Genomic DNA, 23,321 nt, shown 5'->3' with positions numbered 1-23,321 from the left:
GGGAGCCGTGGGAGCCCGGGGAGCCGAGGAGCGGGGGAGCCGGGGAGCCCGGGAAGCCGGGGAGCCCGGGGGAGCCTAGGGAGCCGGGGCAGCCGGGGAGCCCGGGGAGCTCGGGAGCCGGGGAGCCCGAGGAGCCCGGGGGAGCCGGGGAGCCCAGGAGCCAGGGAGCCCGGGGGAGCCCGGGAAGCCGAGGAGCGGGGGAGCCGGGGAGCCCGGAGAGCCCAGGAACCGAGGAGCCCGGGGGAGCCGGGGAGCCCGGGGGAGCCCGGGGAGCCCAGGAGCCGGAGGAGCCCGGGGAAGCCGGGGAGCCGAGGAGCCCGGGAGCGGGGGAGCCCGGGAGCGGGGGAGCCGAACCCGGGCTGGTGCTGACCCGGTTCCGCTCAGCCCAGCAGCATCCCCGGGCAGTACCGCGGTCCCGGTCCCCTTCCCGGTCCTGTCCACGTCCTCGTTCCCAGCTCCGACTCCGTTCCCACCTGCAGATCCAACCTCCTTCTCACCCCCCATCCCGTCTCCATCCCTCAGTCCCAATTCCGTTTCCATCTCCATCCACAGCCCCAGCCCACACCTTGCTCTCCTTTCCTGGGCACACGCACACAATTTTCCTCCTTGTTTTCCTCCAGCTTCCTGTAACCATTTCCCACTCAGAGGTTCCAGATGTAAACAACCCATCGCTTAAACACTACCTTGTGTCCTCGGGTTTTGGCTCCAACAGCTTTGAGCAGCCCCCAGGTCGACTTCCACCCAGTTCTGCACCATCATCTGCCTGATCTGTTGATATTAATTATCTTTAAATACCTACGAAACTTCTCCTGACTCTCTTACAAATATCTTCTGCTATTGCCAGTTGTCTCTGCACAGCTTGGCCAACCCTGCAGCTGGAAGTGGGGCTTCTCTGTTAAACTCCTGGGGGATCTCCAGGCCTGCCCCAAGGATCCTGTATCCACCAGTCGGGGGTTTTCTGTGGAAGGCAGCTGGGAGATCAGTCCATCTATCGACCTGGTGCCTCGCAGCTGCAGGAATGAGCCGGGGAAGAATTGGAAATCCCTGGGTCTGAGTGTCCATTGTGTGTTCGCCTGGGCACTGCCCCCATTCCTGGCCATGCCACAGCCATACCTTGGGGGGGCAAAACTGAATTCTGTTCTTCTAGAACATGGAAAAGGCTGCTCTGGAGAGTTTCCATGTGGTCCTGGAGGATTTCTAGGTTTTCCAGCCTGTTTTGGTGGCCGAGGGACACCCATGTGTGCCGGTCGCTCCGTCCCTGGTGCTGGTGTTGCACAAATCGAGGCCAATGACCGGCACTGTGCAAAGTCAGCGAGTCCCCCCCTGCCATCCCGACCTTGGGCAAGGGGAGGGACAGAGCCAGGGGGTCCCACGAGGGGTTGGGGCACTGGGAGGGGACATCTGAGCACAGGGACAGGGGTAGCACTGACCCCAAAAACTGAGCGGCTCAAGTTTGGCGGAGCAGGGAAGGTAAAAAGAGCTTTCCAGACACCCAGCCCGTGGCATTCCCTGCCCAGCCTTCCCGTGTCGTTCCTTGGGTGCTGGCACAGGTGGATCGTGGGTATGGAGCAAAGCCAAGAGACTGGGGCAGAGGCAGAGAACTTCCCAGAGCCAGGGGTTGATGCAAGGCCTCGCGGGAGGCTGCGAGATAACCCCAGAGTACAGGGAACCTCGGGGTGAGCAGAGCAGCATGGCAGGGCTGCACCCCCACACCGTGCTGGTCACCGGGGCCAACCGTGGAATCGGCCTGGGGCTTGTCCAGAAGCTCCTGGAGCTGCCAAGCCCACCCCAGTGGGTGTTTGCGGGGTGTCGGGACCCCAATGGGCAGCGAGCACGGGTGAGGCCGGGCTGGGAGGCGGGGGCCGTGCTGGGGATGGGAGCACGGGGGCCAGGGCAGCAGGTTGGGGCAGGGAGGGGCTTTGCAAAAGGCTGGAGCTGCAGCCAGGCCCCCCCCAGCACAGGGCAGTGTCTGGGGACGGCTGTGGCACCAACTGTGCCTGGGGGCTGCGGAGGGCACAGCGGCACGGGGGGGGGGTGCGGGAGGCACGGAGACCCATCCGAGGGGAGCCAGGCAGAGGGAGCAGGGTGCTGGTGCTGACCTGGGAGCGCCCACCTGGTCCCCTCTCTTGCAGGAGTTACAGAGTTTGGCCTCCAAGCACCCCAACCTGGTCATCATTGCACTGGGTAGGTGTCCCGAGGTGGGGGATCCTTGCCCCGGTTCCCCCGGCATCCGCCCAGGTGCTGCCGAGGGGCTGGGGGCTCCAAGGCCACCGTGGGCACGTGGGCACTGAGCTCCTCCATGTCGGCTCTGCAGAAGTCTCTGATCCCACCAGCATCAAGGCAGCAGCAGCCAGAGTTGGGGAGAAGCTGGGGGGGCTGGGGCTGAACCTCCTCATCAACAACGCTGCAATAGCAAAGCCCATCTTAATTGGTGCTGAGACCCTGGAGAGCATGACTGAGGTTTACACCACCAACACCATTGGGCCGCTGCTGCTGGGCCAGGTGAGACCCTCAGCCCGAGCTGGAGTGTCCTGGAGGCCGGTGGGCTGGTGGGAGAGGTCCTGCCTCAGCTCTGGTGCCCGATGGATTCTTGCCTGAGAAGGAGCTCGTGGAGCTGTGGGCTGGAGCTCAAGAGCTGGAGCGCAGTGGGATGGGGGAGTGGGAGGAGGAGGGAGGATGGTCCAGTGCCGGTGCCGATGTTGCCCACTGGGAGGGAGCTGGTCCTCTCCCCCGTGCCATCTCCACGTGCCCCTGCACCCTGTTCCTCCCAGGCGTTCCTGCCCTTGCTGAAGAAGGCTGCCCAGGGGAGCCCAGGCTCAGCCCTGAGCTGCAGCAAGGCCGCCATCATTAACATCTCCAGCAACGGGGGCTCCATCACTTCTCCTGCCGGGTGGGAGCTGAGTCATTATCTCTCGTACCGCTGCAGCAAGGTACCCCCAAACTGCCCTGTGAGGGACAGATCTGCTCCCCCCTGCCCTGCCCGTGTCCCCTGGCAGCCCCCATCCCATCCCATCCCATCCCATCCCATCCCATCCCATCCCATCCCATCCCATCCCATCCCCTCCCACCACCATCCCTGCCCCGTCTCCCCGCAGGCTGCTCTGAACATGCTGACCAAGTGCCAGTCCCTGGTGTACGGAGAGCACGGGGTCCTCTGCGTCGCTCTGCACCCCGGCTGGGTGCAAACTGACATGGGGGGCGAAGCTGGACACATGGTAAGAGTTTCACAGCCAGAAAGCCTGGGCTGGGCTCCCAGGGGAGGGAGCTGCTGCCCTGAGCCCTGCCCTGCCCTGCCCAGAGATGCTCCCGGCCCCTCAGCTCCCTTCCCGGCCCCTCTGCCCGGGGCTGGGGGCTTTCCCCTCACCCTCCAGCAGCTCCTTCCCCAGCTCAGCTGCTCCAGGGCAGCCCCTGGGCAGCCTCGGGCACAGGCTGCCTCTCCCCTCTGCCCCGCAGCCCCCCTTGACGGTGGACGACAGCGTGCGAGGGATGCTGAAGGTGCTCTCCTCCCTCTCCGAGAAGGACACGGGCACCTTCCTGGACTGGGAAGGGAAGGTCGTGCCCTGGTGACACTCTGGGACAGGATCCTGGCAGCAGGGCCCGGTGCTGCTCTCACTGGCCCCAGCCTCAATAAAGCTCTGCCCAAGAGCCTGCTGTTCCTGCTCCTTCTCCCCAATGTGCTGATGCCCACAGCCGCCCACCTGCCCGGCATCTCTCACTGGGGTCCCCACGAGTGACAGCCCGTGGGGCCTTGGCACTGTGAACACCCTGGGGCAGCCCCACACCCTGGGACAGGTCTAATGCAGGCAGCAGGACACGGGTAGAACCTCTCTCCCAGGGGAACAGAGAGCTCCCAACCATCCCCGAGGGTGCCCAACATCTCCTGGTGTGGACAGAGCCAGGGTCCCAGGGTGGAGCAGGAGATCGTGTGGAATATGCAGCCCATGCCTCTCCTGCAGCTCCTTTTTCCTCACCACTTGACTTCTCCAAAAGCCTCAGTCACTGCTGCAGGAAGGTCACAGCTACCAAGAGCCTGGAGAGAACATTTGGAAGCGTTGCCAGGAAGTGGAAAACAGGTCCAAAAGTGGCTGTGCCGGGCAGTTTTCCAGTCTGGGGAGGGTGAGTTTGGGATGGCTGAACCCGGGGATGGGAATCCCAAGCCCAACCTGGGACGTGCAGGGGGGAACACAGAAAAGCTCAGCTCCTGCTTATGCTTTTTCCAGGAGCCAGGAAGGAGGGCAGCCCCCCGGCTCCCCGCAGCCCCCGGCTCCCCGCAGCCCCTGGCACAGGGGTGCTCAGGGCTGAGGAACCACAGCTTGGGGCTGGGACTCTCCACAGCCTCTTGCAGCCCCCCTGTCCCCTCCAGAGGAGCGCTCGGTGAGCCGAAGCCTCACGGTACGGAGACGCGCTACGAGGCAGGGCGGTGAGGAGGGTGAGGAGGGTCCGGAGACCCCCTCGGTGTCCCCCGCGGAGGGGCAAAACCCTCCCCTCTCCCGTCCCCTCCCGGCGCTCCTAAAATGGCGGCGCCCGTCCCGGCCTCAGCCCGGCCGCGTCACGTGACCGCTGTGACCCGCCATTGCATCAGCCGCGGAGAGAGGGGGCGGGGCGGGAGTGACGGCACCGGCAGCCAATCAGAGCCCGTCGTAGCGCGGTGCGGCAGGGAGGGGCGGGGCCGAGCGGGCGCGGTGGCGGCGCCGGTGGCGCGGAGCGAGGGGCGGCCGGGAGGTAACGGAGGGGACGGGGTTGGGGGGTGAGAGGACTCGCCGGCTTTCGGCGGGGCGTGGGGGGGCTTCCACGGCCCCCCGGGACAAGGGGAGACGGATCGGGGATCAGCCGGGAGAGAGGCGGTGCCCCGGTCTCCTCAGCCCGGGCCGCGGGGGTGGCTGTCCCGTTGTCCCCGCTGTCCCCGCTGTCCCCCGCCTCTCCTTGGGAGAGCGGGTGGTGTGAGGGCTGAGGCCTCTGCGCAGGATCCTGCCCTCCCGCCCTCTGCCACCCGCAGGCTGTGCCCGTGGGGATGGGGTCCTGGCAGGAAAGGGTCCCGGGGATCCCCGGGATCCCGGGAGCTGACCCTGCTTTGAGCAGGGAAGGGGGACACGGTGGTGATTCAGAGGTCATTTCCTCAAACTCAATCATTCTCTGGTCTGGGATGGAAGCACCCTGGGTGATTTTAGGCCTCTGCAGAGTTCAGTATCCAGGGGAAATTGGCATTTTAAAAATACATTTTTTGACAGAAAAGGCAGCTGGAGGTGTAGAAATGAGGGAGAGCAACTTTGGGTTGAGCTCGGCACCATTTGGGATGAACCAGGGGTTAACCGGGGGAATCTGCAGGTTTCCAGTGTGTGAGGGGGGGACCCTTTCAGGAGATGGATGGAGGGATGGATGGAGGGATGGATGGAGGGATGGATGGAGGGATGGATGGATGGAGGGATGGATGGAGGGATGGATGGATGGATGGATGGATGGGTGGATGGATGGATGGATGGGTGGATGGATGGATGGATGGATGGGTGGATGGATGGATGGAGGGATGGGTGGATGGATGGATGGATGGGTGGATGGATGGATGGATGGAGGGGTGGATGGATGGGTGGATGGATGGATGGATGGATGGATGGATGGAGGGATGGATGGGTGGATGGATGGATGGATGGATGGGTGGATGGATGGAGGGATGGATGGAGGGGGGGGTTCTGGTGTTACTGCTGGAGCCCACCCCAGCTCTGAGCCCTGTTTGCTCTTGTCCCCTCAGCCTGCACCAGGGCTGTGCCTTCCACTCCCTGTGGTGTGAGTGCAGCCTCAGGATGGAATCCCCCCTGACAGCCAGCGAGATCCGGCAGAGGTTCATTGACTTCTTCAAGGAGAACAAGCACACCTATGTCCACTCCTCCTCTACGATACCTCTGGATGACCCCACACTGCTCTTTGCCAATGCTGGTATGAACCAGGTAGGTTTCTTTCTGACTGGGATGCTTAGAAACCTCTCCTGCAGTGGTTGAAACTTGTGAGGGTGCTGGCAGAGCTGTTAGTGTGGGAAGTTATTGGTGTTTCCTCCATCTTCTGGTGGCAAAGAGGTGGGGGGTGTGGCTGCTAGGGTGCTCTGTGCCCCCACAAAATTGGCAAGGGCACTGGGAGAGATTCTGGGCTGGCCATGCAGTGATGGGAGCTCTGCCAGTCCCTCTTCACTGACCCTTTGGATCACACAAGTGCCTAATGGCATCTTTAGAGTGTTTTGGGCTTGGCTGCTGGAGATCAACATGCAATTTTCACTGACTTTTTGTACTCTGGTCAGTTGGGAATTTGTCTGCCTACAATCCCTTTGGAAGTCCTGGAGTTTGGGGGGGTTCCAGCAATGCCTGCCTCTGAGTTACAGGCAGTGCATGCAGGGTTGGGCACCTCCAGGCTGGTGGCATCGTGATGTAATGATGATTACTGCCTTGCTATGGCTTACAACCTTTGCAAACAGGCCCTTTGTGCTTCTCTTGATTCTCCTTTTTTCTTCCTTCTCAGTTCAAACCCATCTTCCTGAACACTATTGACCCCTCACACCCCTTTGCTAAACTGAGCAGAGCCACCAACACCCAGAAGTGCATCCGAGCAGGGGGCAAGCACAACGACCTGGATGACGTTGGGAAGGATGTTTACCACCACACCTTCTTTGAGATGCTGGGGTCCTGGTCCTTTGGGGATTATTTCAAGGTAAATGAGGCCAGGTCCAGCTCTGAATCTCTTGCACCAAGTTAGCTGTCTCTAGGAGCTTAGCAGAGCATTTGCTGAGAGGGAGGGGAGTATCTTGACACAGAGGTGTGTGTGGCTCCGTTGGAATAAGTGAGTTTGGAAGCTGCCTCACCCCTGCAAAATGACTTTTAATGACTTAACCTTAAGATTAATTACTTAAGGTTATAGAAAGCTGGTTATCTTGTTTGGAGTCTCACTAAAAAGTGGCTGTCCCTGAGCTGTGGGGACTTGCATGTGCTGTGTGACTGTGAGGGACCTGAGGAGTGATTATACAGTACCAGCATCCTTCCCCAAAATCTTGCCTGTGCAGGGTTCACATCTGATGTTAAGAATACATCAGAATTCAATGGCTTTTTTAGGGCAGTGAACATACTAGCAATGAAATCTGGAGAGCAATCTGAGGTGTTTCCTCTGCCCTGTTCACTGCATGGATTAATTCACTTCTTTCTCATACCAGAAGTCTGAAAGTTTTTGGCTGTTCAGCTGCTGATACCTGCAGTAGCCAGTACAGTGTCTGCTGAAGAGAAACTCTCTTTGCATCCACTTGCTCATCTTCCCTTCTGCAGGAACTTGCTTGTAAAATGGCCCTGGACCTTCTCACCAAGGAGTTCAGCATCCCCATTGAAAGGCTCTATGTCACTTATTTTGGAGGAAATGAGGCAGCAGGACTGCAGCCAGACCTGGAGTGCAAGCAGATCTGGTTGAATTTGGGGTAAGGCATTTAGCTGAGGAAGGAGGGTGTTTGGGGTGAGTCATTTCCCTTTATTCAGGGGGTGGCACATGTCAGGTGGCAGAGCACAGGGGACAGGAGCTTTTCATAAAGTGTAATAAACCATGTTTGCAGGGTGCTGGAGCTGCACAGCAAAGCAAATAAGATAAATTAGCAAACAGCAAATTAGACAAACAGCAAATTAGACAAACTTTTGTGTTGAGGTCTCTGTTGCAAGCTTCAGAACACAGAATGTGCCCTTCTGGTGGGTCCAGCCCAGTGGTGCCTCTGACAGGAGCTGTGAAGGTGCCTTCCAGGGGAAGCAGGCACACCTGTGCTCCTGTTGTCATCCTCCTCTCCCAGCATCCACAGTCACCTCTGTGATGATCCCTCCCTAGAGGCTGATCCATCCTTTAGCCTTTAGTTCCATCCTTTAACCTCCCCTGGGGACCCTGCTCCTTCAGAGTATGTCTGATTCTGCTTGGAAACTGTTGGGTTTTTCCAAATCTCAGTTGTAGTATCCCACCCAGCCTCATCCTCTCCAAGAGTCCTCCTCTTTCTATACCCTCAGTTTTGGTTTCCCTCCTGTAAACCTTCACTACTTCCACCTCACTCCTCCTGAGATGAGGAAGGGAGAACCACACTCAGCATCTCCTCCACCTGGGGGCAGTGTCAGGTGCTGATGCTCCCCTGATCCTCCTCAAGCAGGGATCTTACATTGCTCTGGCTCATTACCCTGACAATTTCCCTGCCCATCCAGGGAATCAGGGAGCTGAGATGTGTCTCTCCTTGGCTGGGGGAATTCTTCCCTCACTGTCAGCCCCTGTTGTTCAGTAGTTTTCCTCTTACAGGCTGGCTGAGGGCAGGATCCTGCCTGGCAATATGAAGGATAACTTCTGGGAAATGGGAGACACAGGCCCCTGTGGCCCTTGCAGTGAGATCCACTATGACAGGATTGGGGACAGAGATGCTTCCCACCTGGTCAATCAGGATGACCCCAACGTCCTGGAGATCTGGAACCTGGTGTTCATCCAGTTCAACAGGTGAGCCAGACCTGCTCTCCCCTCCCCAGCTGGGGTGCAGGGGGTTGCTCAGACTCTGGGCACCCTTTTGCCCTTGTCATTCCCTCTTGTCCAGGAGCTGTGCATTTTGTGGGCTCTGTCCCCTGACCCAGGAGCTGGGCACTTTGTGGGCTCTGTCCCCTGACCCAGGAGCTGGGCACTTTCTGGGCTCTGTCCCCTGACCCAGGAGCTGGGCACTTTGAGGGCTCTGTCCTCTGACCCAGGAGCTGGGCACTTTTTGGGCTCTGTCCCCTGACCCAGGAGCTGTGCACTTTGTGTGCTCTGTCCCTTAACCCAGGAGCTGGGCACTTTTTGGGCTCTGTCCCTTGACCCAGGAGCTGTGCATTTTGTGGGCTCTGTCCCCTGACCCAGGAGCTGGGCACTTTTTGGGCTCTGTCCCCTGACCCAGGAGCTTTGCACTTTGTGTGCTCTGTCCCCTTACCCAGGAGCTGGGCACTTTTTGGGCTCTGTCCCCTGACCCAGGAGCTTTGCACTTTGTGTGCTCTGTCCCCTGACCCAGGAGCTGGGCATTTTGTGGGCTCTGTCCCCTGACTGGGCACTTTTTGGGCTCTGTCCCTTGACCCAGGAGCTGGGCACTTTTTGGGCTCTGTCCCCTGACCCACCCCTGCAGAAGGGTTCAGTCCCCCTGGTTTTGGGGACAGGTTTGAAGGACTGTCTCAGTTCATCCACCAGGAATTCTGTAAGGAATAAGTGCCATCCTGCCCTGGGTCTATGACCCTGTCTTGTTGTCCTTGTGTCATAAATCTGGTGGAACAAAATTTCATGGGGATCAAGAGGGAGATGGGGTTGCCCCTCCAGAGCCTCCTCCCATAACTGCTCATCTCTCTCTTGGTGTGGCTGGGCAGGGAAGCTGATGGGACACTGAAGCCTCTTCCCAAGAAAAGTATTGATACTGGGATGGGCCTGGAGAGGTTGGTCTCTGTGCTGCAGAACAAGATGTCCAACTATGACACTGACCTTTTCCTTCCTTACTTTGAAGCCATCCAAAAGGTAGGAATTGGGAAGGCTGAGCCCGACCCAGCTGCATCCATTCCCTGAATCCCTGGGGATATTATCCAGCCTGGTCAGACAGGGTGGTTATGTCCAGGACTCTGCTTTCCCAGCTGCTGTGAGCCTCCAGCTTTCTCCTTTGCTGAGGGTGACAGTGCAGGGTGGCCTTGGGGCATGTTTCTAGGGGAAATCATGGGGCAAGGAGTGGTGCAGCTTTCCCAGATATTTCCTATGAGCTGTCCTGGTGGTGCACTTCTTGGTCCCCCCTGTGCCAAGCACCAGCTTTTTTCCATGTGATAAAGAGCCTGTGGTGACCCAGAACTGGAGCTTGTCCTTCAGTCTCCCCACCTGGAACGTGCTGAGCTGCAGAAAATCCCTTGGGAGAGGAGGCCTGTGGCACAAACCATGGCAGAACCAGTGTGCTATTGCTGCATCTTCCTGGATGGGAGCCACGTTACCAGTGCTGGGAGCTCCAAGCCTTTTTTTGCTTCATGCAAGGGGCAGAGCTTCCTGGCTGCAGATTGTGCTGCAAACAATGCAGGGAAGGGAGCCCAGGCTCCTGCTGCCTCTGAGGGATGAGGTGCAGAGTTCCAGGACTGGAGCTGCCTGTGTGCCTTATTTTGGTGTTAAAGCCACGGGCTGGACACAGCCCATGTGTCTTTGTCTGCCCTGGTGCTGGTCAGCACTGTAACTGTCCCCTTTGACCAATGCTTTCTCTCTCCTCAATCCTCTCTCCTCCCTTCTCCTCCCTTCTCCTCCCTTCTCCCTTCTCCTCTCTCCTCTCTCTCCTCTTTCTCCTCTTTCTCCTCTCTCCCCTCTCTCCCCTCTCTCCCCTCTCTCCCCTCTCTCCCCTCTCTCCCCTCTCTCCCCTCTCTCCCCTCTCTCCCCTCTCTCTCCTCTCTCCCTTCTCCTCCTTTCTCCTCCCTTCTCCTTCTCTCCTGCTCCTCTCCTGTCTCCTGTCTCCTGTCTCCTGTCTCCTGTCTCCTGTCTCCCCTCTCTCCTCTCTCCTCTCTCCTCTCTCCTCTCTCCTCTCTCCTCTCTCCTCTCCTCTCCTCTCCTCTCCTCTCCTCTCCTCTCCTCTCCTCTCCTCTCCTCTCCTCTCCTCTCCTCTCCTCTCCTCTCCTCTCCTCTCCTCTCCTCTCCTCTCCTCTCCCCTCTCCCCTCTCCCCTCTCCCCTCTCCTCTCTCCCCTCTCCCCTCTCCCCTCTCCCCTCTCCCTTCTGTCCTCTCCTCCCCACAGGGCACAGGTGCCAGGCCCTACCTGGGGCAGGTTGGTGCTGAGGATGCTGATGGCATTGACATGGCTTACCGGGTGCTGGCTGACCACGCACGGACCATCACCCTGGCCCTGTCTGATGGGGGCAGGCCTGACAACACTGGCAGGGGGTAAGAAGGGAGCTGCTGCAGTGCTGCTCTTCCCAGGCTGTTCAGCACTGCTTCCTTAGGGCTCTGGGATCTCCTGTGTCTCTGGGATATCTTCGGGTGCATCACAGGTTGCCCGAGGTGGCTGCCCCATCCCTGGCAGTGTCCAAGTCCAGGATGGATGGGGATCGGAGCACCCTGGGCTGGTGGGAGGTGTCCCTGCCCATGCAGGGGGTTGGGACTGGGTGAGGTTTGAGGTGCCTTCCGACCCAACCCAGTCTGTGATGCTGTGGTTCTGTCTGGAGCCTGGCACCTCACCTCTGGCTTGCTGCTGGCCTGAGCGGGTACTTGAGAGAAAATGTCAGAAGAGAACCCTGTGCTCCTGGGGGTGGGTACAGGCAGGTGGATGGTGTTGGGACCCCCCTGAGCACAGGACAGAGGTGTGGTGTTTGCAGGAGGGGCTCTGCTCTTCCCTAGGTACGTGCTGAGGAGGATTCTCCGCCGGGCTGTGCGCTACTCCCACGAGAAGCTCAATGCCCCCAAGGGTTTCTTTGCTACCCTGGTTGATGTGGTGGTGCAGTCACTGGTAAGTTCTTGCCCCACTTCACTGTCTCTGCTGAAGCCTTCCTCTCCTGAGGTGTGTGGATCTCCCTGCTGAAGGACTCATCCTCCTGGGTCTGCAGGGAGATGCCTTTCCTGAGCTGAAGAAGGACCCTGACATGGTGAAGGACATTATCAATGAGGAGGAGGATCAGTTCCTGAAAACACTCAGCAGAGGACGTCGCATCCTGGACAGGAAGATTCAGAGCTTGGGGGACAGTAAAATCATCCCTGGTAAGGCTGTGACTTCTGCCTGGGTGCACCTAAAGGCATTTATTGTCTGGGACCAAGTCAGGCTCAGCTGGGGTGGGAACTGAGATGGTGGAAGGTGTGTGGGCAGAGAGAGTTTAAGTCAAAAGACCCTTTGCTCAGAGCTGGGCCATCCATCCATCTCTCCTCTGCCCAGTGTTAACTTGATGATGTCTCTAAGCTGCCCAGACACGACGTGGTGGTGTGAATCTTGTGCTGCCAGAGGAGCTTTTCAGATGGTCCTGTTCACCAGATCTGTTTCCTGTCCTGCTGTAGCAGAGACTGTTGGGTGGGATGGAGTCAGTCGGAGAGAGGGGACAGGAGCAGTGTCCTGCAGGCAGGACAGGTGTGCTGACTGCTCTGCTTTTTCTCTGCAGGTGACACTGCCTGGCTGCTGTATGACACCTATGGTTTTCCTGCTGATCTCACTGGGCTGATAGCAGAGGAGAAGGGCCTTGTTGTGGACATGGAGGGCTTTGAAGAAGAGAGGAAGAATGCACAGGTAGATAAGGGCTCCAGGAGAGCTGGTCTGGAAGTGGGCAGGGAGCATTCCCCTCTTTGAAGTGTGCTGTCAGGAGCCTCTGCTCCTTTCTTACCAGGTCTGCTCACAGCCTGAGAGCCCCAGTGCCCTGTGAGAAAGACTGGGGCATGTCTGGGGGAATGGTTTGAAGCTGCAAGACAGAAGCTTTAGCTTGGGTATTAGGAAGAAATGATTTCCTGTAAGGGTGATGAGACCCTTGCCCAGAGAAGCTGTGACTGCCACACCCCTGGAAGTGTTCAAGGCCAGGTTGGATGGGGCTTGGAACAACCTGGTCTAGTAGGAGGTGTCCCTAACCATGGTAGGGCTCCTTCCCTAGCAGAGCTTTAAGGTGCCTTCCCACACAAACCTCTCTGGGATTCTGTGTCACCCCAGTTGCTGTGGGACACAACTTTCCTGGCAGCTGGGGCAGGGTTTGGTCACTGCCACTGCAAGGGCTGGAGCCTCCAGCTCAACCTTCAGAGTTGGTGGAGTACTGGGATCACTGTTCCTCTTCTGGACAGGGACTGGGTTCAGAACTTGCCTGCTGGAGCAGCAGTGTCCAGGCAGGCCTGCAGCTTGGCTGCCTCTCCCAGCAGTTCTCTCCAACAGCAGAGTGGCATCAAGCAGGTGCTGGGTTCTTGCTGTGCCCTTGCTGGGGCTCCAGCCCGTGTTGGCTGCATGCTGGTGTCACTGGGACAGCCTGCTCTGGAGGCAGAGAAGATGGGAGCACTCCAGCTGCTGGTGCAGGGCTTCCCAGGGCTTCCCTCTGAACCCAGGAGGTCTCAGGGGTCTGGGGAGGGGGTGTGACCAGGCTGGTGTGCATGGGCCTGTGCTGAAGTGGGTTTTTTCTAACTTTGGTACCTGTCATTGGCAGCTCAAATCCCAAGGGAAAGGTGCTGGTGGGGAGGACCTCCTCATGCTGGACATCTATGCCATTGAAGAGCTAAGGGCCCAAGGGCTGGAGGTGACTGATGATTCACCAAAATACAGCTATGCTGCAGACCAGAGTGGAGCCTATGGTATGAAAAAAAAAAAAAAACAAAAAACCAACATTTTGGGATTTATCCTCTTGTGCCAACCCTGCCCTGGCTTGTACCTCAGCAAGGACCCTGCTGGGCTCCCCTTTCCTGGGATGTGGAGGTGGGAGTGGCAAGGTGTGCCTGCTTGTGACAAAGGGAGCAGAAAAAGCAGAGGAGGGGCTGCTGGAGGCTGCCCTGCTCTTCAGGTCCCTGGTTGCCAACCTGATCAGGGAGTCTGGAGGAAAGGGGTTCCTGTTCCCTGCACCTTTGTGTCTCTGCACTCCTGGGTTTCCATTTCCCAACTGCCCTTTTGCCAGTGTCACAGGAGACTGCACTTCCTGCTTGGTCTGTCCTCTGGCTCTTGCTGCTAATTCTTTGACTTGGCAGAGATTCAGGAGGCCCCAGGCTTGTAGCAGCACACGTGGCTGACTGCTGCTGCATAGGTGTGGAAGGCAGCACCATCCTTGGAGAGCACAGAATGGAATTCCCTCCTATCCAACCAATGGTTGCCCTGGTTCCTTCTCCTTCCCCCTGGGAATGTAGCTCCGTGAGCTCTGTAACAGCTGGGAGGTGCTGCTGTGAAGCTCTGCTCCCATGTGGTGCCTACAAGGTTCTCCTGTTTTACTGACACTGCAGATTTTGGGAGCCTCGTGGCCACAGTGAAAGCCATCCGCAGGGAGAAGAAGTTTGTGGAGGAGGCATCCACTGGCCAGGAATGTGGGATAGTGCTGGACCGGACCTGTTTCTACGCTGAGCAGGGGGGGCAGATCTATGACCAGGGCTACATGAGCAAGGACGACGACAGCAGGGAGGATGTGAGTCAGCCTGAGGGCCTTCCAGGAGGCTGGGGCTGAGCTGGGGCTGTGCAGAGGTGGAGAAGGGGCTGAGCAGCAGTGTCCTGCCCCTGGCAGATGTCAGGTCTTGCATCTGACATGATTCCCCCTCCAGGCACTCACTGTGGCACAGATGGGATGGGTTTTGTTCCCCTCGCTGCCTCGGGACCTGAATCATAGAATCATGGAATGGGCTGGGTTGGAAGGGACCTCAGAGCTCATCAAGTCCAACCCTTGATCCACTCCCCCCGTGGTTCCCAGCCCATGGCACTGAGTGCCACATCCAGGCTCTTTTGAAATATCTCCAGGGATGGAGAATCCACCCCTTCCCTGGGCAGCCCATTCCAATGGCTGATCACCCTCTCCATCAAGAAATTCTTTCTCATGTCCAACCTAAACCTCCCCTGGCACAACTTGAGACCTCTTGTGCCCTCTTGTCTTGAGCTCTGTGCTGTCACCAGAAGGTGGGTGGTGAGACCCTGCAGTGGTGGTGCTGGGGTTGCTGGGAGAGGGGCAGTGCTGCAGAGGTGATGGGGGCTGAGGTGGGGAACAGTCCCAGCTCTGCTGTGCCCCATGACCTTCATGCTCCTCTGTGCTTTGTGGTCCCCTGTGCTGTTCCTGGGGACACTCAGCTTTCTCCTGTTGCATGCACCAGCCTGGCTCACACCTTTCCAGCTGCAGCTCAGACCTCTGGCTTGCCTCTGCCTCCCCTTGGCCTCTGTCCCTGCTCACTGGGTGCTTTTTCCTCTTTGCACAGAGAACAGAATTCACGGTGAAGAACGTGCAGGTCCGAGGTGGCTACGTGCTTCACATGGGAACTCTGTATGGAAGCTTGAAAGTAGGAGATCAGGTCCACCTGTCCATTGATGAGGTGAGTTCAGACATGGGGTAACAGACAGCCTCACCTTTTTTCCCTGGATTTTGCCTCGTTTCCATCCATGTCACTTGAGTGGCCTGAAGTTGGGGGTCCCATCTCCCTGTGACCCAAGGTGCCAGCAAACAGTGTGGCCCTGCCAGCCTCCTGCTTGGCTGTGGCAAGTGGCACCTGCCTGGCTCAGAGCCATGCTCCCTGGGTTTAGCTGCCAGTTTGGGTCATGGCTGGAAGGTGGAGGAGCCCTGGTGCTCCACTGCCTCGTGGGTGACAGCAGAGAGCCTGAGCTACCTGCCCTGCTCCAGACGTGGCTTCCGTGGGCTCAGCCTGCTCAGGGAGTGCTGGGATGAGGCTCGTCTGCAAAAGGTGTTTCCCTTCCCTCTAGAGGTGATGTCTGAGCAAGAGGGAAGGCTCCCACCCCTGCTGAGTGTCTCTGTTAAAGAATCAAAATCATTTTGATTAGAAGAGACCCTGAGATCATCAGGTCCAACTGTTAACCCAGCACTGCCAAGGCCACCACTGCCCCATGTCCCCCAGGTACCACACCTACACAGCTCTGAAACCCCTCCAGAGATGGGAACTCCACCACTGCCCTGGGCAGCCTGTGCCAGGGTTTCACAACCCTTTCTGGAAAGAAATTTTTCCTAATGTCCAATTTGAAACTCCTCTGGCACATCTTGAGGCCATTTACTCGAGCACAGATCCTATGAGGAGAGGCTGAGGGAGCTGGGGGTGTTGAGGCTGGAGAAGAGGAGGCTCAGGGGAGACCTCATCACTCTCTACAACTCCCTGAAAGGAGGTTGGAGCCAGGGGGGGGTTGGGCTGATATCAGTGGGACAAGAGGGCATGGATTAAAGAATTTTTTCCTAATATCCAACCTAAACCTCCCCTGGCAGAGCTGAAGCTCTGCCAGGGGAGGTTTAGGTTGGATATTAGGAAAGAATTCTTTGCAGAGAGGGTGATCAGACACTGGAATGGGCTGCCCAGGGATTCTCCATCCCTGGAGATATTTCCAAAGAGCCTGGATGTGGCACTCAGTGCCATGGGCTGGGAACCACGGGGGGAGTGGATCAAGGGTTGGACTTGATGAGCTCTGAGGTCCCTTCCAACCCAGCCCATTCCATGATTCTATTATTTCCTGTTTATTTTATTGCTTGTTCCATGGAAGAAGGGATTGACTCCCCTTTGCTCCAACCTCCTTCCAGGTGGTTGTAAAGAATGAGGTCTCCCCTCAGCCTCCTTTTCTCCATCCCTCAGCTGCTCCTTGGAAGATTTCTGCTCCAGGCCCTTCCCCAGCTCCATTGCTCTTTTCTGAACATACTTCAGCCCCTCAACGTCCTTCTTGAGGGCCCCAAAACTGACCCCAGCATTCAGGGTGCAGCCTCACAATGCCCAGGGCCTCTCTCCAGACAAATCCCGTAATTGCCCTGGCAGGGAAAAGCCATGCCCAGATTTGGTGAGGAATCTCCTGCTCCCTTAGCAGGGGCTCCAAGGCAGCAAGCACGGGAAGCTCTTTCAGTTCTCCTGAGCTGGCTCTGGTTTCCCGGGGAGAATCCTGCCCTCCGTTTGTGGTGCTGGAGTTGATCTTGGCTCCATGGTGCAGGTCCCTACCTAAGAGTGAGTCCCTCCCTCCCTCAGGCCCGTCGGGTCCCCACCATGAGCAACCACACAGCCACCCACGTCCTCAACTTCGCCCTGCGCTCCGTGCTGGGGGATGCTGAGCAGAGAGGGTCCCTGGTGGCACCCGACAGGCTCCGCTTCGACTTCACTGCCAAGGGAGCCCTCTCTGCCCAGGAGATCAAGAAAGTGGAAGGCATTGCCAACCAGATGATCGAGGAGGCAAAGGTGGGTTGGGTAATACTCGGGGGGGAAAAAAGGGAGCGCGGCTCGAGGTTTTGGGATATTGGATAATTTGGAAGAAATTTTTCACAGAGAGGGTGATCAGCCATTGGAATGGGCTGCCCAGGGAGGTGGGGGATTCTCTGTCCCTGGAGGTTTTTAAGAAGAGCCTGGATGTGGCACTCAGTGCCATGGGCTGGGAACCACGGGGGGAGTGGAGCAAGGGTTGGACTTGGTGATCTCAAAAGGTCCCTTCCAACCCGGCTGATTCTGTGGGATTCTGATTCCGTGGGATACTGGGAGTTGGGTCCAGTGGGACCTTGCTGAGCTGCTGAGGCAGTGCTGTGTGGAGTTTGGTGGCTCTGAGTGTTCTGAGTGGAAAAACTCCACGCACGTGGCTGTTTTTGTTGTGCTGAGACCTCTTCAGGGCCACAGAGTCACGGAATGGTTCTGGTTGGAAAAGACCTTTAAGATCATTGAGTCCAACCACTGCTGAGCCATGTTCCAAAACAGTACATTTGAGGTCTTTTAAACACCTTCAGGGATGGTGATTCACCCACCTCCCTGGGCAGCCTGTTCCAGTGTTTTATTACCCTTTCAGTGCAGAAATTTGTAATAACCAACTTAAACCTCCCCTGGTGCAATTTGAGGCTCTTTCCTCTTGTTCTGCTGCTTGTTACTAGGGAGATCAGTCCAACCTCCCCTTGCTGCAGCTTCCTTTGCAGGGAGCTGCAGAGAAGGTCTCCCACTCAGGGTTGGAGTGGCTCTGTGCCTGCTCTGCTGTCACATTAGTGACAAGTGTCAAGAAGTTTTGGCAGCGTGGTTTTTTGCTGGCCTGGCTGGGTTTCCAGTGCACCCCCAGGTTCCCCAGGGATGCGTCCTCAGTGGTGAAAGAATTGCTCTGTTTGGTGCCAGCCCTGTGTCAGGACAGCCCCAGGAATTGTGAAAACGGGGCAGCTGTCCATGGCTTTGGGATCCCTGAAGCTCAGCAAACCCCAAACTTCCCTGCTGGGGTCTTTTGGAGGAAGTCTCCAGGGAATGTGGGCTCAGCTGGTGGGACTGCCTCTGACCTGTGGCTCTGTCTTGTCCTCTGCAGCCTGTGTATGCCAAGAACTGTCCTCTGGCAGCAGCCAAAGCTATCCAAGGCCTCCGGGCAGTTTTTGAGGAGACTTATCCAGACCCTGTCCGTGTGGTCTCCATAGGCATCCCTGTGGAGGAGCTCCTGGCTGATCCCTCAGGCCCAGGAGGCTCCCTGACCTCTGTGGAGTTCTGTGGAGGGACGTGAGTATCTGGAGAGGCCATGCCAGGTGGGAGAGGGCTGGAAAACATCTGCTGAGGAACCTGAGTGGCTGTGGGTGTGCACAGAGCCACAGCCAGGGCAGAGCTGGACGTGGTGATGGTGCCATTGTGCCTTGTCCTGAGTCAAGCTGTGTGTCCAGTCAGCCTTTGCCAGCAGGGAAATTGCCTCCCTGCTCTCCTTGCCCACTCCAGCAGCACTGGGAACACAGCTCTTGCCCCCCTTTGTTTGCTTTTAGTGGTTGGGGGGGTTCTCTGCCTGTCCCCACGGTTGCTGTGTCTCCCTGGCAGGGAGGTTTTCTTGTTTACACACTGATTCCCATTGAGGTGAGAGGTGGACTCCTAACTCTCTCTTGTTGTGGGTCTTTTTGGGTTTTTTCTGAAGGCACTTGCAGAACTCCAGTCATGCTGGCCCCTTTGTGATTGTTTCAGAAGAAGCAATTGCTAAAGGCATCAGGAGGATAGTTGCAGTCACTGGGGCTGAAGCACGGAAGGTAAGAGGGGGAGGAGACCTTTTCTCTGAAATCCCACATATTATCCCTGTGCTGAGGTGCCTTGCCTTCAGATTTCCCCAATATCCCCCCTGGGATACTCAGCACTGGGGATCATCAGCCCGAGTGTCAGGGGGATTCAGGGAGGAGGAGGCTGTGCTGGAGGGCTCTTGCTGTGCTGCAGCAGGAGGAGAGGGCTGGGAGGGAAGGGGGAGAAGTCCTGGCTGTAGCTGTTGTCTTAGGATGGCCCAGGGAGGATCCCTGCAGGTTTAACTTGGGTTGTTCTGCAGGATGGGGCTGCTGCTCAGGGGCTTTGGAGCTGGCAAGGCTGGGAGGAGAGCTGTGCAGTCAGAATCCAGTTGTCTGCCTCAGGAAGCAGCTGAGTCCTGGGCTGGTGCTTCCTAGAGTGGGAGAAAGGGCTTGGTGAGGTGGTGGGGTTTTCTTTTTGGAGGGACTCAGCATTCCCTCTGCCAAAGGAGAGTCTGGGGGCCTGTGTGGCAGCATTACACCCTGGTTCTTATCAAGTGCTGCCTGCTCTGGCTCTGCTTCTTCCCAAGGAGTTCCTGAACTCCATCCTGGGGCTGCAGTGTTTCTCAGCCCCTCTTGTGGTGGTGGCCAAGAGCCCAGCCTGCTCAATCCTAAATGTCCCCTCCTGACTTAACCCAGGTTGTGTTTCTCTAGGCCCTCAGGAAAGTTGACAGCCTCAGGAAAGTGTTTGCAGCCCTGGAGGCCAAGGTCAAGGTGCAGACAGCTCCCAACAAGGATGTGCAGAAGGAGATCACAGATCTCAGTGAGGTTGGTAGCAGTGCTCTGCCTTCCCAAAGCAAACAGAACCTTGATTGCTTGCACTGGGTGGTGGTCAGGAGGCCCAGGTTCAGCTTCCTGATCCTGGCTGAACAGCCCTGTGGGTGCTGCCTGAGGGTGTCAGGCTCTCAGAGAGGACAAGAGCTCAGTGAGCTCTGCCACTTGAGACATTTGAGGTTCCTGAGTGTGGTGCAGCATCTCCTGCCTCCAGCCACACTCACTGGTGTATCTCTGACCCTCCCCACCCACTCCTGTTTTGCAGACAGTGGCCACTGCTGTTATCCCACAGTGGCAGAAAGATGAACTGAGGGAGGCTGTTAAAGCACTGAAGAAAGTTATGGATGACCTGGACCGAGCAAGCAAAGCTGACATCCAGAAACGAGTGAGCCCTGGGTGGGAATGAAGGACAAGGTGGGAGGGCTGTGGGAGGATTCCCTTGGGTCTGGTGTGGAAGGAGCTGAGCTGTGGGGCTGGCAGTGTGGCCACCCAGTCCCTGCTGCCTCCCAGGGCATGGGGAAAGAGCTGGCAGTGTGGCCTGGAAGTTGGGGTGCTCCTGGGTGCAGGATATGGGTGGTGCTTGGTTCTTACTCGTGGATCCCAGTGTTTTTTTTTTTCCTGGGGGAGGAATCCCACCCAGCACTGCTGCTACCACACACTTGCCTGGCAACACATTTTATTCCTGGGTGTGGGGCTGCTCCCAGCTGGACCATGGTTGTGCTGGGGTTCCTCAGGGGCCTTTGGGACCTGCAGGGAAGCTCCAGCCAGGTGGTTCTTGTGTCCATATGCAACGTGTAGGCTCTAGCATCTGACCTGTTGTCCTCAGGTGCTTGAGAAGACCAAGCAAGTCATAGAGAGTCACCCTAACCAGCCACTGGTCATCATGGAAATGGAAAGTGGGGCCTCAGCAAAGGTATGGGAAGCTGGGGTCTCCTCCACAACCTTCCTTGTGCCTGAGGAGCAGTTGGGTGGTCTCTGTTTGCTTGGGGAGGTGGTTTTGTGTCCCTGAGCTGTCTGTCTTGCTACCTGCCAGCCCTGAGATGCAAATGGTGAAGAGGGGGAGGACCACAGGGGCACTCCTGGACTTATCCCATGAGTTGCCAGGGATGGAGGGGTAGTCTGGACCATCTGCTGAGCTGCCAGCCCTGGTGGTGGGTAGGGACCACAACAGAACTCACACTGTGAGCTGGGGGGGGCTCATCCAGCAGCAGTCACCACACTAAGCTGTAAGAACTGTGAACAGCAGCTCTGCCAAGCCACAGAAGTCCTGATGCTTGTGGCCACTGCAGGTCTGCTCTGGGAAGCCCGTTCTTGGGCTGTGTGGGAGGACAGGCCTGGGCCAGGGAGCTGCTCCCCACCTCCTGGGCACTGTCTGCTGCAGCAAGGTTTGGATTCTTCTCCAGCCAGGGCTGAAACTGCTCCTTCCCTCCTCCAGGCACAAGTGGTTTCTTTCTGAGCATTTTCTGTTGTGACTCAGAGCTCTCCTGTGCCCTGTGCAGCACCCTGGGGTGGGGGTGTGGGTGTCCCCTGGGTTGGACCACTCAGGGTTTCATCCCTGTTTCAGTTTCCACTCCAGGAATCTTGGAGCCCATCCTGCTCACAGATGCCTGCTGGCTCTCTGGGGCTGTCCCCTTCCCCATGGTGTGGGTGCTCCTGCTCCCAGTGGGTGCCAGGGCAGTGTTCTCCCTTCTCACCCAGCCAGCTGGGGGGTGGGGGTGCCAGCAGCCCAGGGAGCTGTGTGTTCCCCACCTAGATAAAGCAGCCCTGCTCTGCCCCTGGAGCTCTCTGCTGCCAATGCAGGGTCTCTTTGGGAACAGTGGGGTGTGTGGGAGTCTCCCAGTTCCCCCAGGCTGCCTGCTGTAAGTTGTGCAGCTTCTTCATGCTGCATCTGAGTCCTCCTGACTCACTGCAGAGCAGCTGCTTCCTCCTGCTTCCTCCCACCAGCCCAGGGTGCTCCAAGCCCCATCCAACCTGGACTTGGACACTTCCAGGGATGGGGCAGCCACAGCTTCTCTGGGCCAGCGTCTCGCCACCCTCACAGGACAGAATTTCTTCCTACTGTCTTCATCTCCCCTGGTCAAGTTAAAAACCATTTCCCATTGTCCTGTCACTCCACACCTTTTGTAAGAAGTCCCTCCCCAGCTTTCCTGCAGCCCCTTCAGGCACTGGAAGGTGCTCTGAGGTCTCCCTGGAGCCTTCTCCAGGCTGAACAACCCCCCAGCTCTGTTTCCTTCCTTTGTTGGGAACCCCAGAGCTGGACCCAGCACTGTAGGGTGAGCTCAGAAGGGTTCCCCAGAGTACAGGGGGAGAATCTCTTGCCCTGCTGGTCACACTGCTGGGGATGCAGCCCAGCACAGAGTTGGCTTTCTGGGCTGCCAGTGCACCTTGCCAGCTCATGGTGAGCTTCTCATCAACAAACACCCCCAACCCCTTTTCTTCAGGGCTGTTCTCAGCCCGTTCTCCACCCAGCCTGTAATTGTGGTTAGGATTGCCCTGACCCAGCTGCAGGACCTTCCACTTGGCCTTGTTGAACTTGTTGGCATGGGGCCACCTCTCCAGGTCCCTCTGGATGGCCTTCCTCATCTCCATCGTGCTGACCACACCTCACAGCTTGGTGTTACCAGCAAACCTGCTGAGGCTGCACTCAATCCCACTCTCCCTGTCACTGACAAAGCTGTGAAACAGCACTGGTCCCAGTACAGCCCTGTGGGGAAAGCCACACATCAGTGGTGTCAGGGAGCAGGAGCTGCTGCTCAGTGTAACACAAACCCCTGAGGTTCCCCTGCCAGCTGAGGGTGTGGGGCAGGTGTGCTGCAATGACTTTGTCCTTCTACAGGCCCTGAATGAATCTCTGAAGCTCTTCAAGACTCACTCCCCCCAGACTGCCACCATGCTCTTTGCTGTTGATAATGAAGCTGGCAGGATCACTTGCCTGTGTCAAGTGCCCCAGGTAACTGCTGAGACTCCTCCTGCCTTGTCCTGAGCCTCCAGGCAGTAACTCACATCATAAAATCTTCTGGGGGGGCAAGAGCTGTGACTCTGGTGCTTCAGGTTATCTGCTTCAGGCTGGGTGGGAGAGGTGCTGTGGTCTGGAAACAGGGAAGGAGGAAGAGTCAAGAGGTAATGCTGGTGTATGCCTTGGGCCAAACTCCTCTCCAGGAGGTGCCTCTGGAAGAGCTTGGTCATAGAAATCACAGAACTGTTTCAATTGCAAAAGACCCTAAAGATTATCAAGTCCAACCATTAACCCAGCACGGGCAAGGCCCCCACTAAACCCTCAGCACCATGTCTACACAGCTTGGAAATCCCTCCAGGCCAGAGCCTGACAACCCTTCCTGTGAAGAAATTGTTTCTAAACCTCCCCTGGCACCACTTGAGGCCATTTCCTCTTGTCCTGTTGCTTGTTCCTTGGGAGAAAAACCACCAGCCCACCCCCCCTTTGGTCCAGCCTTCTTTCAGGGTCACTGAAGAGCAAGAAAGTGCCACCAAGCCATGAACCTAAGCTCCACATCTTCACCTGCTGTACCCCACTCAGGGACCCTTCTCCCTCGCTGCTGGCAGGGTTGAGGTCACGCCACCACCTCACTTTAATTTTTTTGTTCTCTTTTCGTGCCCAGGAGACCGCAAACAAGGGCCTGAAGGCCAGCCTGTGGGTACAGGAGGTGTCTGGCTTGATGGATGGCAAAGGTGGTGGGAAGGACGTCTCGGCACAGGCGACGGGCAAGAACGTGGGCTGCTTGCAGGAGGCCCTGAAACTGGCCACGGACTTTGCCAGGCTGCGGCTGGGCGAGCTGAAGAACTAACTGATAGCGGAGGGGTGGGGGTGGCACTGTCACCTCCCCTCTCCTCCTTCCCTGCTTTCTGCAGAGCCTCCACCCTACGCGTCCCCATCAATAAAGGCCGCGCTGCCCTGCGCCCCGACGCCTCC

The 23,321-nt window shown here is 57.7% G+C and overlaps 2 protein-coding genes across 4 annotated transcripts; both read left to right on the top strand.

Annotated features, from left to right (window-relative positions):
- Positions 1-1,618: 1,618 nt before the first annotated feature.
- On the top strand, positions 1,619-3,754 carry LOC139802243 (C-signal-like). Of its 2 annotated transcripts, none has more exons than XM_071757220.1 (6): positions 1,619-1,837; positions 2,133-2,184; positions 2,315-2,502; positions 2,772-2,930; positions 3,096-3,215; positions 3,454-3,645. In XM_071757220.1, exons 1-6 carry the CDS (start codon positions 1,622-1,624, stop codon positions 3,565-3,567), a joined length of 849 nt encoding a protein of 282 aa, XP_071613321.1. In that variant the 5' UTR covers positions 1,619-1,621; the 3' UTR covers positions 3,568-3,645. The 2 variants fall into 2 exon arrangements, with proteins under 2 accessions (XP_071613321.1, XP_071613320.1); XM_071757219.1 differs by having other exon boundaries at positions 1,660-1,837; positions 3,417-3,754.
- A 340-nt stretch (positions 3,755-4,094) lies between these two features.
- On the top strand, positions 4,095-23,308 carry AARS1 (alanyl-tRNA synthetase 1). Of its 2 annotated transcripts, none has more exons than XM_071757218.1 (21): positions 4,095-4,116; positions 5,747-5,942; positions 6,505-6,693; positions 7,299-7,444; positions 8,293-8,484; positions 9,369-9,513; positions 10,753-10,898; positions 11,352-11,460; positions 11,558-11,708; positions 12,101-12,225; positions 13,118-13,262; positions 13,899-14,077; positions 14,853-14,966; positions 16,605-16,811; positions 17,902-18,086; positions 18,487-18,595; positions 19,274-19,387; positions 19,659-19,778; positions 20,220-20,306; positions 22,230-22,343; positions 23,011-23,308. In XM_071757218.1, exons 2-21 carry the CDS (start codon positions 5,799-5,801, stop codon positions 23,194-23,196), a joined length of 2,907 nt encoding a protein of 968 aa, XP_071613319.1. In that variant the 5' UTR covers positions 4,095-4,116; positions 5,747-5,798; the 3' UTR covers positions 23,197-23,308. The 2 variants fall into 2 exon arrangements, with proteins under 2 accessions (XP_071613319.1, XP_071613317.1); XM_071757216.1 differs by lacking the exon at positions 4,095-4,116 and adding an exon at positions 4,651-4,722.
- Positions 23,309-23,321: the final 13 nt, after the last annotated feature.

This window comes from Heliangelus exortis, chromosome 13 (genome assembly GCF_036169615.1).
Source record: "Heliangelus exortis chromosome 13, bHelExo1.hap1, whole genome shotgun sequence".
Taxonomy (NCBI): domain Eukaryota; kingdom Metazoa; phylum Chordata; class Aves; order Apodiformes; family Trochilidae; genus Heliangelus; species Heliangelus exortis.
Note: the sequence above shows the minus strand (reverse complement) of the source record. Positions and strands in the feature narration are given on the sequence as shown.